Below are 13211 nucleotides of genomic sequence, written 5' to 3'. Positions count from 1 at the left end.
TAGCCGAGCTTCTTCCTGTGAAAGGCAACGCTCATCCATTGTCTGACTGACCCATAGCAATGCTAATTATTTTTGTAAATGATCGTACCAAACCTGGTCAAGATTATCCTGCGCTTGTCCAATTCCTGGCAACCAACCTGAGAGATGATTTCACGATGCAGAGGATTTCACGATGGTTGCAAGACTGTCAGATCCATCCCAAATGCAAGAAAGAAGTGAATCACGTTCTACCCAGCAGAGTTCTCGACATCGGTACATCTGCTATCCCACACATTCGACTTCGCATCACAAACGAAGACGAGAAGGGCAAGTATGCAGCGCTGAGTTATTGCTGGGGCGGATACACAGGATTCATGCTGAAGCAACACAATATGGCCGACTTTCAGCACTCAATCGACGAGATCTCCATGCCACAGACATATAAGGATGCGATACTACTTTGCCGGCGTCTCGGCATACAATACCTCTGGATCGACGCACTGTGCATACTTCAGGACAGTAAACCGGACTGGGAGCTAGAGAACCCGAGGATGGCGGAAGTCTATGGGAATGCGTATCTCACCATCAGTGCAACTTCCGCAAGATCTGCCACGCAAGGTTTTCTATCGCCTCGAGATGCGATTGACGTTACCAGCGTTCTCATAGGCAAAGTATCGCACCATGACGAGACGTACCCTGTCTACCTCTCAGAGCCACTTTTAGAGAACATCCGAGACGTCGAGCTCCACATCCAGGATGAACCGTTGACATCTCGCGCGTGGGCCTTGCAAGAGAGAATGCTATCTCAGCGGGTCGTCCATTTTGCTTCAAAGGGCATGCTGTGGCAGTGCCGCCAGTACACCATCAACGAAGATGATATGAATTCTAGAACAGATGTAATGATGGTACCGTACATGAAAAGTTTCAAGTCACCCCTGCTTGAATGGTATCGCATTGCCGATCGCTTCTCCAGATGCACAATGACCGTTCCCACGGATTGCTTCCCCGCATTCGCAGGTATCACCAAGGCCTTTGAGGCATTGACCGGTGACACGTATTATTTCGGTCATCCTCAGTCAAACTTTGTGCGGTCGCTCGCCTGGGGCAGCTCCGGAAGCTCGGGGAATGAAGTGCTTCATCTCGCGCCATCGTGGTCGTGGGCCTCTCGGAAGCAACGAGCCAATTTATCGGAGATCAGAGTCCATGATCCGACGGAGCATATTGTGGCTCGTATTCTCTCTTGGCCCGATAAATGCCAAGTTGCCAATCTCCATGAGGTTCGCGATGCCGGGCGTTTCACGATGCTAGCGCCGGCGGTCAATGCCCGATTGTACCGTCCAGCGGACCCCGAGCGACCGGTGTGGGCAGGAGGGTTCAATTCGTACCTCGAAGGATGCCCTGTACAACCGCTTCAACTCAAAGTTTCGTTTCCTGATCTTGGTCGAGCAGATGAGTTTGAAGTCTGTTGCTTGCTGGTTGTGCTTTACCTGTGGGAAGATGGGCCGGAGAAATTGGAGCAACACGGCTTGGTGCTGGTTTATGCTGACGAGGAAAAGAAAGATCTGAAGAGGGTGGGGACGTGGTCAAGCGTTGACGAGACAATTGGTCCAGTCAATGATGTGCTCAAAGAGCGTGAGGTGTTGATTATTTAGGTGAAGGAATGTGTGTAAGCTCGCTGTCCTGTGAACGCGGAAATCACGGCGCTTCGACACCATGCACTTGGGAGCAGAATCGCTCGATCATCTGGAATTGAAGTTTCCATTCATCGAGAAAACATGCCTCACGCCTGTCTGCTTCTGCTGCCGTGGAGTATAAATCGAGTAACATAGATTGGCTATAACAAAGAACCACGATTCCGTCCAAAGCGATGATCTCCGCCTCGCGATGGGACCCGCACGGAATGAGGTCCGATCTAGCCAGGCGCCCTCACGTGGTGGAGCCGCGGAAGTCTAGCTCATGTGCTAGCACAGTTCTCGATCGAACTTGATTGGCGTCCGATGAATGATATTATTTTCGATGTCCCGATCCGTTACTCTAGCATTGCGGATGGAACCAATCAGGGTGGAATTTTCAAACTCAACATTCGCTCGCAAACAACTGCATTGGAAAGTGTGCGTTGGCCCCAATTCGTCCTCTCGCGCATCCTCGACGCTATCGCTGTCGCCATTGCCATCTCGTTCGGCAGAATTACAGGTCAAGCTTCTCGGCGGATCCCCAGGAGCGGGATTCTTTCTCTCCGTGACGATGTCATGGGTGTTTGGTATGCTGGCTCTGGGAGTTATGCTGGGTCAATAGTCAACGGAAGAGCAAGACAGTGCTCAATAATCGATTGATCTGCATCACTACACTCGGTATCTAGACTCCACGAGTCAACTCTCCAGAAGGTAGTCAAGCCTTCAGTCTGCACGAAGTGCTGACAAATCTAAGTGGAAGTGCCGTAGACAAATAAACCAGATTTTAAACCTTCGAGTATGGTCGCAATTACAGGAGTTTCACTGTTTGCGAAAAGTGCCTGAGAAATGGTCTTTCTGGACCTTTCGACGTCAGGCCGTCTGGGCATAGGAGTGGTGCTCGTCTGTGATTGGTCAGTCTGTAGCCGTTTGTAGCTAGCTCAAGGTCTTGTGAGGTGGAACAACTCTACCTCTCAGGCATTACCAACCTTACCTTTCGACCAACGCTCACCATCGTACTCCTGATCAGTCTACATTTGCGAGCCGCGAATTAAGCTAGATATTCTGTACGCACGCCAACATGCCAACCGCCTTATTGAGCGTCGCCATCTGCGAGGGAGAAGGTGTATTCAAGCACTGGCGCCTTTTCCTCGAGGGACCTTCCGACGAGGAAAAAATCATTTTCCACATCATGGGATCTTCGATGAACTTCCGATACGAGACACGACGGTGTGATGCTCGTTCAGCGGAGGATCTCATCGAGATGATCCCTCTTTGTCAGGTGAATACATCCAAGATCGGCGCTATCGAAGCAGCAGCCGAGGCCGCTGTGATTCATACTGAAGCTCCAGGCTACAATTGTCAAGACTACATCCTGGAGCTCATGGATGAGCTAGAGGCCCAAGGCATTATCAACGCAAAAGACAACAAATATATGAAGAGCAAGAGACTTGTTCAAAGCAGGGTCGAAGGATTATTTTGATAGTTGGGCTGGCTGTTCTATAGGTAGACCAGGCGAGCTCTTAAATATTGACAAGCCTGTTAGATTGAGTCCTGCCATGTTCACTACTTTGTCTCCAGCATGTGTTAGGGGCCCAATGATCACGTGGTATCAAGCTAGGGTTGAACCAACGCCGCTGCCTGGGTGCGAATAAGTTCGACCATGTGGTCTCAATTGGTGAATGCTGGTTTCTCAGCTTCGTCATGATCTATTTGTTCGGTTTCTTCCCTATCATACAGACCTGATCGAGGGTATGATACAATCCGTCATCAACTTCCTTCATGGCTTGCTGCTCCAGCACCGCGATCCTCTCTCTCGTCCAGCCGCTGTCTTTGACATTTTGCAATGCTTTCAGACAGTCGATATAGCAGACCAGGATATTTCTCGTCATCTTGTCCCGCGCTTCAAGGTCCTGCAACCGATCGGAAGAAAAGACATCCTCATGCACGTCCTCCAAACCCAGTGCTCGCAGAATCTCTACCCTCTTGATGTTTTTGGACTCTCGCATCATGATGCCGATTACAGGGTCTGCTTTTCGTCGGTATGGCTCTAGCCCGTCGAAGATCTCCTGACAAGCGACTCGGGATGTGCCCGCGACAGAACTATACACTTGGAAATTACACGAGTCGATCCATTGCAGCCAACCACCCGGCTTTAACAGCGTCATGAGATTCGTGATGGAGCGCTCCCATTCCACTCGCTCGGCAACGCTGCTGACGAAGCGAACAGCGATCAGATCGTAAGTTCCTACTTCCGAGGCCGGGAATGGGTCATTCATGTCCTGGATCTTGAAGACGACGTTTGATGGCAGTGATTCCGGTGCAGGAAACCCGGATCCCGTCATGTCGAAACCAGTGAGCTGCCATGTTGGAGGATTATGCCTCGCCACATCAAGCAGCCAGGCTCCGGATCCGGCGCCTAAATCTGCGACTTTGGCATCCGAGGAGGAGAGCTTGATGCTGGGATGAATGAGAAATCCGAATGTTTTGGTCGTGAAGATATGCTGTTCATCGAGTCTACCGACGGGATAATCAGCATATGAAGGCGCACGGGCAGGGAGCAGTGGACGACCTTTCCGGGATCTCCTCGATGTCGGGACTCAAGTCTTGGCCCGGGTGCTGCATATTGCGGGGTTATACGACGAAAGCTTTCGAGACCTTCTTCTACACGGCAATGGTCGATACGTAACGCGAGAGAATTATAGGCATGTGTGTCCAGGCGAGTGGAATTCTCGGGTTGATATCGGTGGTGCATATGAGCTGCAAGAGGGCGGGTTAAGAGCGCCCAGACATCAGCTGATATCTTCGTCTAGACGTTTTTATGTAGTGTTGTAGCCTCACAAGCGAGGGCTGGATGCCAATGGAATGTCACTGTCAAGCAATTCCGATCGTCTCATGACCCACGTAAGGATGTTATACATGTCTTGGCTGTATTCAATATACTTCAATCGATTTTATTCCAATCGATTATTTCTACCTTTCACTCCAAGATATCATCATCACAAATTTGCAGAAGACCTCCTGTTTTTCCAGCGAGATGAACGAATCGGCCCGCGACACCTTCCCCGAGTTCTACCGCCCGTTGGGCCCCAAATTCACCCGCGTTTTCGAGCTTGAGGCCGGCAACTTCGGCGACCCCATCATCGGGCGGCTGGTACCGCAAACCGTGGATGCGGAACCCTATGAGGCAATCTCATATGTTTGGGGCACTTCCACAACGAAATGTGAGATCACAATTGACGGCACCAGATTTTTGGTGACGGAGAACCTACATTCCGCATTGACGGCTTTGCGACATGCGCCGACGCACGAGGGAAACAACCAGTCGGATGCAGGACCGATCTTGGCACAGAAAAGACCGGTCCGGCGATTGTGGGCCGATGCTGTGTGTATCAACCAGGGAGACATGCCCGAGCGTGTCTCACAGGTCGAAATGATGTCGCTCATCTACGCCGGCGCAACCCGCGTGCTGTCATGGCTCGGCTGGGAGGAGGGTAGGGAGGGTCGTCGACTCACGCAAGAGGCCATGCACTTCATCGCCGCCTTCATGGAAGATCCAGAAGCGGGCCTGCGCGATTCCCGGATTTTACTTCTCCATCATGACGATATGGTGGGCCCTTCCGAGGAGCTGGAGTCGCTTTCTGTAGATGAAAGGCGGCAGTACGAGGACCAATCACGGAAATGGGCAGCTGTCAAGTACTTTTTTGAGATCGAGTACTTCCATCGGGCGTGGGTGGTCCAGGAGCTCGGCCTCGCCCGGGAAGCCCTCTTGATCACAGCGGTTAAACCCAATGGCGATGAGGTCATGCCAGAGAAGGCAGATTCTCCGATGCAAGTCATGACGAAGAATAAATCTGGTGCCCTGGAAGTTGAGTCCCTTGGTTGGCCCTTGGTAAGCCGCTTTGTTGAGCTGCTGGACTTCCAAGCTGCATCTCTTGTAACGCATCTCAATCTCCTATTGTGGGTCGCACATCACATCGTCATGGTGTGGGAGACCAAAGAAGATGGAAGTCCCAACTGCGACTTTCTGACCGGCATGCATTGGGCACGTATCCTTCGGGTGACGGATCCGCGCGACCGAGCATTCAGTCTTCTCGGCCATCCTCTGGCAGCCATCGACGGAGAACTCGTAGTTCATCCTGACTACACACGGACACGTGGCGTCATATACACTAGGCTGGCCATCAATATGATTCGGAAAACCAAGAACTTGTACATCCTGAGCCTCGTAGATCATGAGGAGGACCCATCCCTAGTTCAATTGAAATGGGATTCGAAATTCGAGGCAAGGATGCCGACCTGGGTCCCCGATTGGCACAGCATCAATCGAACCACGCCCTTCGATTACTGCATCCCGGCCGCGGCTTTAGAGGACGACGACATCCGCTTCCAGGATGGCATCGATTGCGAAAACGGAACATCACTCCCGATGCTGCTGGTACGAGGTTGGATGATCGACAAAGTTGCGGCTGTGTCACATCGCATGGAGACGACGGACTTTCCCGTCACACACGTGGCGCGAGAATGCGCCAAGCAGAATCCATTCTGGCTCGATCGTGTGTGGGAGCTTGTGCGCCCGGACGAGAAACAACTTGGGACGTCAGAGAGCTCGGGCGATGAAGCATTGGTTGTGCTTGAGTCGCTCTCTCTTTCCATCTCCCTCGGAACGAAGGGCGAGGATGGATGGGTCTGCAAGGCCGGATCGAGTCAGACTCTGGATGAGCACCGTCGATCATTTGCCGCCTACGTACTCGAATACCATAAGCTGCTCCAGCGCGCGGCCTCTCATCCTCAATGCATCAAGTCATGCGGAAAGGATCTTACTTTGCCGGCTCGTTCAATTCTCGATAGTCTACCACCGTCGGCACAAGCTGAGCTCCGGCGACGTGCGGAAGGCGCTGATTCCAGTTGCTTTCTCGAGTGCATGGTATGGCCGTCCATGTGTCGCGTAGTCTACCGCACCGAGACGGGTCTCGTCGGAATGGGGTCACGCATAACGCAGCCGGGAGATCTGATATGCAGAATCAGAGGGTCAAATGACATGATGACGGTGCGCGAGGTCGGCGAGGCGAGCCCGAGCATTGTGGCGGACTCGAGAGTTAAAATTGCGGAGCCTTTGTCGATCTGCTGCGCTTATATCGGACCAACAGTGCTGCCTGCACGTATCAAACGCGGTGTCGTTGATGGTTCGGAATTTGGCGAGAGGATGGCGGAGCTGCAGATTGTTTGAGAGCCTAACTGCTTACGAAAGTGCTCCGATAATGAATGTATTTGTATCTTGTTGATCGGGTTGTGCCAACTCGTCAGATAACTGTGGACGTTGAATACACCAGCCTGCAGATGGATGTCTGGTGCGTCCTCATCGAGAGAGTTCTGGAGATTGGACGGCCTATACCTGTCACACTGCGTGCATCCCGTCGTTCCGAGGCAACATTCATACCGTCAATTGACGTACTGATAATTCCAAATTTGCCATGACGATGAATATGGTCGAACACAAAGAATCGCATCTAGACGTGCCTGTATTATCAACAATTTGACCACTTGAATGAACAGAGCTCTACCCAAACCCTAAGTTCCGGACAGCCGAAGTCGCCTCTTCCCGAACTGAACAAGCCGTTGCCGGAGCGTCTGTTGACCCTGGCTGCTGCTAATAATGAGCAAGTCATTCTGGAACACGGCCCCCTGGCGACGGCGCTAGTGCTGACTTACCAAGCTCTTCTCGTTGAGCAGCAACAGTAGCATAGCATGCGCTAGATCATCACACGTGGAACGCCGTCTATAGGCAGCGTGCTTCTTCGCCCCGGGCCATTGACTGACGATGAATCAACAGGCGGAGCATTACAAAGGTGCAAAGGTGCAAGATATATGGCTGGTAGGGCAGATCTCCAAGCCCTTCAAATATATGCCTGTATGGCTGCATCTATCATCGTCGCTATTTCCAAGCTCCAGATTGTCCACAGCTCGGCCTCGACGGTGAGGCGGAGGAAATTGCTGGATTCCGGGTCTCCTCTATATCTCAAGCGGGACTAAGCAGGATCGAAAGCCACCCGCGAATGTGCACCCACGGGTCGTATTTACATTGCCTAGACGCGCTCTGCTTTTTGTTTCCGGTGGACTTGTTCGGATCGCACGGCTCGCGACCTGAATCGGAAGCTTGACATCGCGACATTCTTGGCCAGATCTCTCGCGCCCTTTTCCATGACGAGACTCGAGGTAGAAATCAATGAGCTTGGAATCTGTATCTTGAGGTCGCGTCGAACACATAGACGAGCCGAACATGTGGAATTGAGCAAGCAACGGCGCCGACACGCAACGCATCTGGATCCCGTCGTGTCCGCAAATTGTAAGGAGATGCTGACAACCGCGCCTTATGGTGGGAATGATTACAGCTGAAAAATATATTATCTCGGGCGAGAAGGAGGCTGAATCAGTCGCTGACTACGGCTTTCCCTGCCTGATGGACTCGATGTGCGGCATCCACTCCGGTGGAGACTCCTTCTACCCGTGTGCATCGATCCCATGGATCGTGACCGCAACCGGAGCGGGCGCCTATTTATTCGGTACGTCCCATACGGTGCATTGGTACAATACAAACAGGGACTTTCCTTGCATCGGCCGCTGAATTTGCCTGGCTCTCACCCTTCGTCTGCATGAAATTCAAATCGAGGAATTCGGAAGCGAGATTTGCTTCATTTAGCGTTCCTGCTAGTTGACGGGACATTCCGTACCACACACCAGCCCCATCCCTTCAGACAATGCATCTCTCACTTTTGCAACATTCTCGACCTCATCTGGACAAGTCCTTCAAATTGTTGCGCCACGTTCTCGCACATCTCCTTGTCACAATGATTCAACTCCAAGCACAGACGACAATCGATTGGACGTAGACATCAGGAGATGCAGCTCTTCATCACGTCCATTCTACATTGCTGCGATACAACGTTAATTTGTGCCGTGTAACAAGCAGAAAGTCGTCAATCTCTATCCATGGGCGCCGACGGTAATCATATCCACGATGGATGTAAATATAGTCCTCAATCACCACCTTTAATCAGACTCTCTTTGATCGTTCAAGTCCATTCGGGTCTCTTCCTGTCATTCGTTATACACGTTCATTGGGGTAGTGTCTCATCGTCGACATCACCATGTTTCCTTTCTGCTTTGCTCTTTTTGCGTCTCTGCCGCTCGTTTTGGCAGGCGCCCACGCTCCTTTGAACCTCTCCGGATCCGTCGCTGCCACAGTCTCCCTGTCGAGCAGTGCCGAAACTTCTCCGGCTTCTTACCCGTCCAAGCAATGCGTCCGCGACAAGTGTTCTCGTCAGGTCGCTGATGGACTTCGATATGGCGCCTCCGCCCATTCTTCTGACTGCGCCGCCCTGTTCGAGACAGTTACCGTGACTCCTTCCGCAAAAACCACCACTGTGACTGTGACCTCGGCGGCCGCCGCAATCACTGTCACCTCATCAGTCTCCACCAGCACCGTCACTGATGCCACTGCATCGTTCACTACCACCGATACTACTATCATCAACACTGCCGTGATTGCCAGCACCGACTCCACGACGACGACGACAGTAATTCCCACCACCGTCGTTGTCACTGCTACTGAGACTGTCACCGCTGCAAGTACCGTCTCCGCCGCATATGGCAAGCGAGGCGAAGCTACAACACCAGTGCCTCAATGGGCTTGTGACTGCCCCGACAACTCCCGCCTCTCCAGTGCATGCGCCTGCGCCGGTTTCTCGCCTCAAACTGTCACTGCTTCGGCATCGATGGTGACTGTTACGGTGACCGCTGCGGCCGCGACTTCTACGGACTTTGTCGTCGGTCAGACCGTTGTTGGTGCTACTGGTAAGGATCATGGCAAGCGACTACCTCTACCGTGATTGCTCAAGGCTGACCATTCCTGTCTCAGTCACGGTAACGTTGCGCACTTCAGCGATCGAGACCGTCACTTCCACTAGCATCACCTCCACCACCTCGACCGTCGTCGCAGTGCCGACTGTCAGCTCATCTACGACTACAACCGCTACCGTCGGCGCGATTCCTACCGGAGGCGTCATCGGCTACTGTGCGGACGGAACCGTTGTAGATGGAAATAGTACGCCAGCGCAGGGACCTAGCGCCGAAGTGTAAGTTATACGGACATGAAAATGTGGACGTTTGGCTTATCAACCTTTCCATGCAGTCGACCTTTCCGTATCGAGGGCAAGGACTCTACCCTCTTTGAGGGCTTCATTCGTTCCGGACCTCAGTTCATCACCACCCCCTCGGGCGGCACTCACCTCTGTGATGGAACCAATAACAACGCCAACCCCGCGCCGATCGTTACGCCCACCGACATGATCGCCGACGCCGGCCGTCTTTGCAATTTTGGGTTCGATGGCACCTACAGCAATACATTCCAGGACTTCTTCATCACTCGGATTGGCGACTCTGATTCCAACGACGGAAGCAACAGATTCTGGTATGACTACGATCGCAACAAAGCTGGATCACAACTCATCACTGACTTGATATTCACAGGGGCGTCCTTGACAATCTCCAGTTTACTCCTGCCGGTGGCTGCGAAACCGGCGCCTTCCCAGGCTCTAGCATTCTCTGGGCCTATGATGCCTTCAACGCGGAAGCCTTCCTCAGCGTTTCGCCCGCCTCTGTAACCCTTTCGCCCGGCCAGCTCACTGTATTCACCGTCGTGGATGGCGCGACGGGCAACCCTCGTGCCGGCGCCTCCATCTTTGACGGCATGATCTCCAACGCGAATGGTCAGGTCGCATATAGCGTACCGGCCGGCACCCCTTCAGGTACCTACCGTTACAAGGCTACTCAGGCGAACACCATTCGCAGCAATGCTGTCGTCATCACCGTCGTGGCGCCATAGATGCGAGAGATAAGCTGGACGCAGTTTTTCTGCCTGCATTGATCCTGGGCTGGACACGCCGAGTGGGCAACGCCGCAGGATCACATAGAGTTAATTTGTTGGAGAAAGTATGCCTGGCTTCGGAGGACGGGAGGACGCGTTCCTGGTAGCGGCTCGAGATGGGTTTTCGTACTTCGTTTCTTCCAAGAATTCCTTCGTGGACATTCATTGTCATTTTCCCTACCTAATGGATACGCGTCATTCGATACGCTTCAAACGAACAATTTCTTGTTTAGTATACCTGTGTCTCTCTCTGCCTCGCCGCGGATCCTTCTCGCGCAGCACACGTCCAGGCGTGAGTCCACGCCAATCGCATTGGCCGTGCCGGCACATGTGCGGATTCGCTGAGTCATTCATTCGACCGTCTCAATAAGCGGTATGAGATCCGAAGCGCCATAGCCGCCAATGGGTTTCATGTTCCGTGGCGTGAGAACCTCTCCCGATCCAAATTTGGAAAAAGGTGGTCGTAAGAAGGTTACGCGTGCAAGTGGCGGGACGAACTAGGTTTGCGGGCGGCGCACTGCCACGTTCCGCAACGGAATGTCACTGGCTTTTGGGTGATCCATCCCCGCAAAATCATGTAAAGGAACCACGTCCGACCTGAAGTACCACAACATTAGGGCTACAGTCCTATCATAACGATAATCAATATACCCTGAAACGGCGACTGATAACTAATCACTTCTATTGTCTTTTCGACATCGACATTGTTCTCCCTGGAGGAGGACGTCCACTCTGAGACGGATCATCAATAAATTATTCACCACTGGAATAAAACTCAACATCATCAATCACTCGCTCAGGGAGACTTTCGTTCTTCTCCTCAGTACGACCCGCATTCTACTTGCATTGTTCCGCCTGATTATCAGGCCGCCGGGAGTCCTTTCATATGCTACCATTCGCAATCGATATCATGTCATCATGTCAGCCCAGAGAAGAGTGCCGCTCCGTGTTCTGAATGTCACAACCGAGAGCTTCCAAGAAGTTCGAAACGTGCCAGGCCTACGGTACGGCATCATATCACATCGATGGCTCACGCAAGAGCCAACCTTTGAGCAATGGGAGAAGCGTGAGCCTCGCAGCGGCACTGAGCCCCAGGACCCAACGGTGGAGAGCCCCGGCGTGCAGAAGATCAAGAACTTGTGCGCCTTCATCCGGGAGAACTTTCCGGACATACAGTACATGTGGATTGATACGTGCTGCATCGATAAGAGAAGCGCTTATGAGCTTATGGTCAGCATTCCCTCCATGTTCGAATGGTATCGATCTGCGGTTGTGTGCCTGGCGTACTTGAGTGACGTCGATACGATGCCGGACGAGTCGATGTGGGAGGATGACTTTCGTGGGAGCGCGTGGCATACTCGGGGCTGGACCCTGCAAGAGCTGCTCGCTCCGAAAATGGTTATCTTCCTCAACAATAAATTCCGGGTCATGGGTTACAAGGGCACCGAAGCTGATGCTCTCGCCCAACGAATTGCGTGTGGTACAGGACCATGTCTCAACGCTCCACTTTCTCGAATCACCGATATTGATCAGAGATATTTCGGAGACGAGACTGCGCTTGCCAACGTTGACCTCGCGACTGTGAGATGCTGGATGAACGGACGCAGCACGACTGAAGAGGAGGACATGATCTACTGTGTGCTCGGCATCCTCAACGTTCACCTCAACCCGGAGTATTCGGAAGGATTCCTCAAGGCTCAAGACCGCTTGCTGGAGGAACTCCGGAGACGTTCTCGTGGTCACTATGCGCGGCTGGGCCCAACTGCGACTTCACTGCTGCCCGCTTCATCGCCATCGCGTCATGGCGCAGCACCGGCTCAATCCTGGGAGATGACCAACACCACCGGCGCAATGCATCGTGCGCGAATCAAATACGTTGAAGCTTCTGGAAAGCAAGGAGATCCTCGGAGCCGACGATGCTGTAGCCGGCTTGGTAAAGGAACTCGTGTGTGTGTATGGATCCTTTTCTCGCTCCTGATTGTCGGCCCAATCGCCGCTTCTGTAGTGGTCGTCAAGCAAATAAACGACAGGCGAGCTGCTGCCAATTCTTCGGTGTGAGGAAGTGTGGAGACCTCCGAAGTACGCTCCTCGCAGCAACGATGCTCCGCATACCTCGATTGCCGTGCTGCACAACCTCGGAGGCACTGCAATCGTGAATTTGAATTGTCGGCTGGTCCGATATGGGAGGTGAGTAATTATGCGTACCTGTCAGCGGGAACGAGAAGAATCGAGCGTAGATTAGAGATCGCATCGAGCAGGGCTCTGCGAGTCATGACGATGCCAGCCTGTCCGATCGATCGCAATATGGGGATTGTAATGTATTTCACTGTAATTATATATCATGCATAATGAGAATCCTGAGAAGACAGTCCCGCCGACGTCGGCGAGGGAATATTACATGGGAGACATGCACAATTCAAGCGGTTTTTAAGCAATGCCGTGAATAAATTGAGCCTTTATGTTGAACAGCAGTTCAGCAAATCCCGCCCTTTGTCCGGTTTAACGGGCTGTGGTGGCGGCGGCAGCACGGCGATCTATCGTGAAGCTTGCTTTCCGGCGGTCAATGCTGACTGGGGACATTTAGCCGGCCGGAAGCGCAGTCGACGGAGTTGAAATGTCCGCGGTTCACGGCGCTT

The 13211-nt window shown here is 52.7% G+C and overlaps 6 protein-coding genes across 6 annotated transcripts; 5 read left to right on the top strand and 1 right to left on the bottom strand.

Annotated features, from left to right (window-relative positions):
• Nucleotides 1–155: 155 nt before the first annotated feature.
• K489DRAFT_313062 (HET-domain-containing protein) lies at nt 156–1013 on the top strand (the record flags this gene model as incomplete). Its single annotated transcript, XM_033600909.1, has 1 exon — nt 156–1013. A coding segment is annotated over one exon (858 nt), but the record flags the coding sequence as incomplete, so codon positions are not given.
• Nucleotides 1014–2730: 1717 nt separating this feature from the next.
• K489DRAFT_398903 (uncharacterized protein) lies at nt 2731–3132 on the top strand (the record flags this gene model as incomplete). The annotated part of the gene is made up of 1 exon (XM_033606944.1): nt 2731–3132. The coding sequence occupies one exon, from the start codon at nt 2731–2733 to the stop codon at nt 3130–3132; it is 402 nt and encodes a 133-aa protein (XP_033463690.1).
• Nucleotides 3124–4588, bottom strand: K489DRAFT_377085 (uncharacterized protein). The gene is made up of 2 exons (XM_033604079.1): nt 4222–4588; nt 3124–4166 (listed from the first exon to the last, which is right to left on the bottom strand). Exons 1-2 carry the CDS (start codon nt 4272–4274, stop codon nt 3359–3361), a joined length of 861 nt encoding a protein of 286 aa, XP_033463689.1. The 5' UTR covers nt 4275–4588; the 3' UTR covers nt 3124–3358.
• On the top strand, nt 4549–7151 carry K489DRAFT_377083 (uncharacterized protein). Its single transcript, XM_033604078.1, has one exon. The coding sequence runs from the start codon at nt 4687–4689 to the stop codon at nt 6877–6879; it is 2193 nt and encodes a 730-aa protein (XP_033463688.1). The 5' UTR covers nt 4549–4686; the 3' UTR covers nt 6880–7151.
• Nucleotides 7152–8761: 1610 nt separating this feature from the next.
• K489DRAFT_377081 (uncharacterized protein) lies at nt 8762–10740 on the top strand. Its single transcript, XM_033604077.1, has 4 exons — nt 8762–9503; nt 9568–9784; nt 9841–10119; nt 10179–10740. The coding sequence occupies exons 1-4, from the start codon at nt 8798–8800 to the stop codon at nt 10531–10533; spliced, it is 1557 nt and encodes a 518-aa protein (XP_033463687.1). The 5' UTR covers nt 8762–8797; the 3' UTR covers nt 10534–10740.
• Nucleotides 10741–11399: 659 nt separating this feature from the next.
• On the top strand, nt 11400–12869 carry K489DRAFT_377080 (uncharacterized protein). The gene has a single exon (XM_033604076.1). The coding sequence runs from the start codon at nt 11494–11496 to the stop codon at nt 12631–12633; it is 1140 nt and encodes a 379-aa protein (XP_033463686.1). The 5' UTR covers nt 11400–11493; the 3' UTR covers nt 12634–12869.
• The last annotated feature ends 342 nt before the right edge of the window (nt 12870–13211 follow it).

Source organism: Dissoconium aciculare (assembly GCF_010015565.1).
Source record: "Dissoconium aciculare CBS 342.82 unplaced genomic scaffold K489scaffold_2, whole genome shotgun sequence".
Taxonomy (NCBI): Eukaryota; Fungi; Ascomycota; class Dothideomycetes; order Mycosphaerellales; family Dissoconiaceae; genus Dissoconium; species Dissoconium aciculare.
This window is presented reverse-complemented; position numbering and strand designations above follow the sequence as displayed.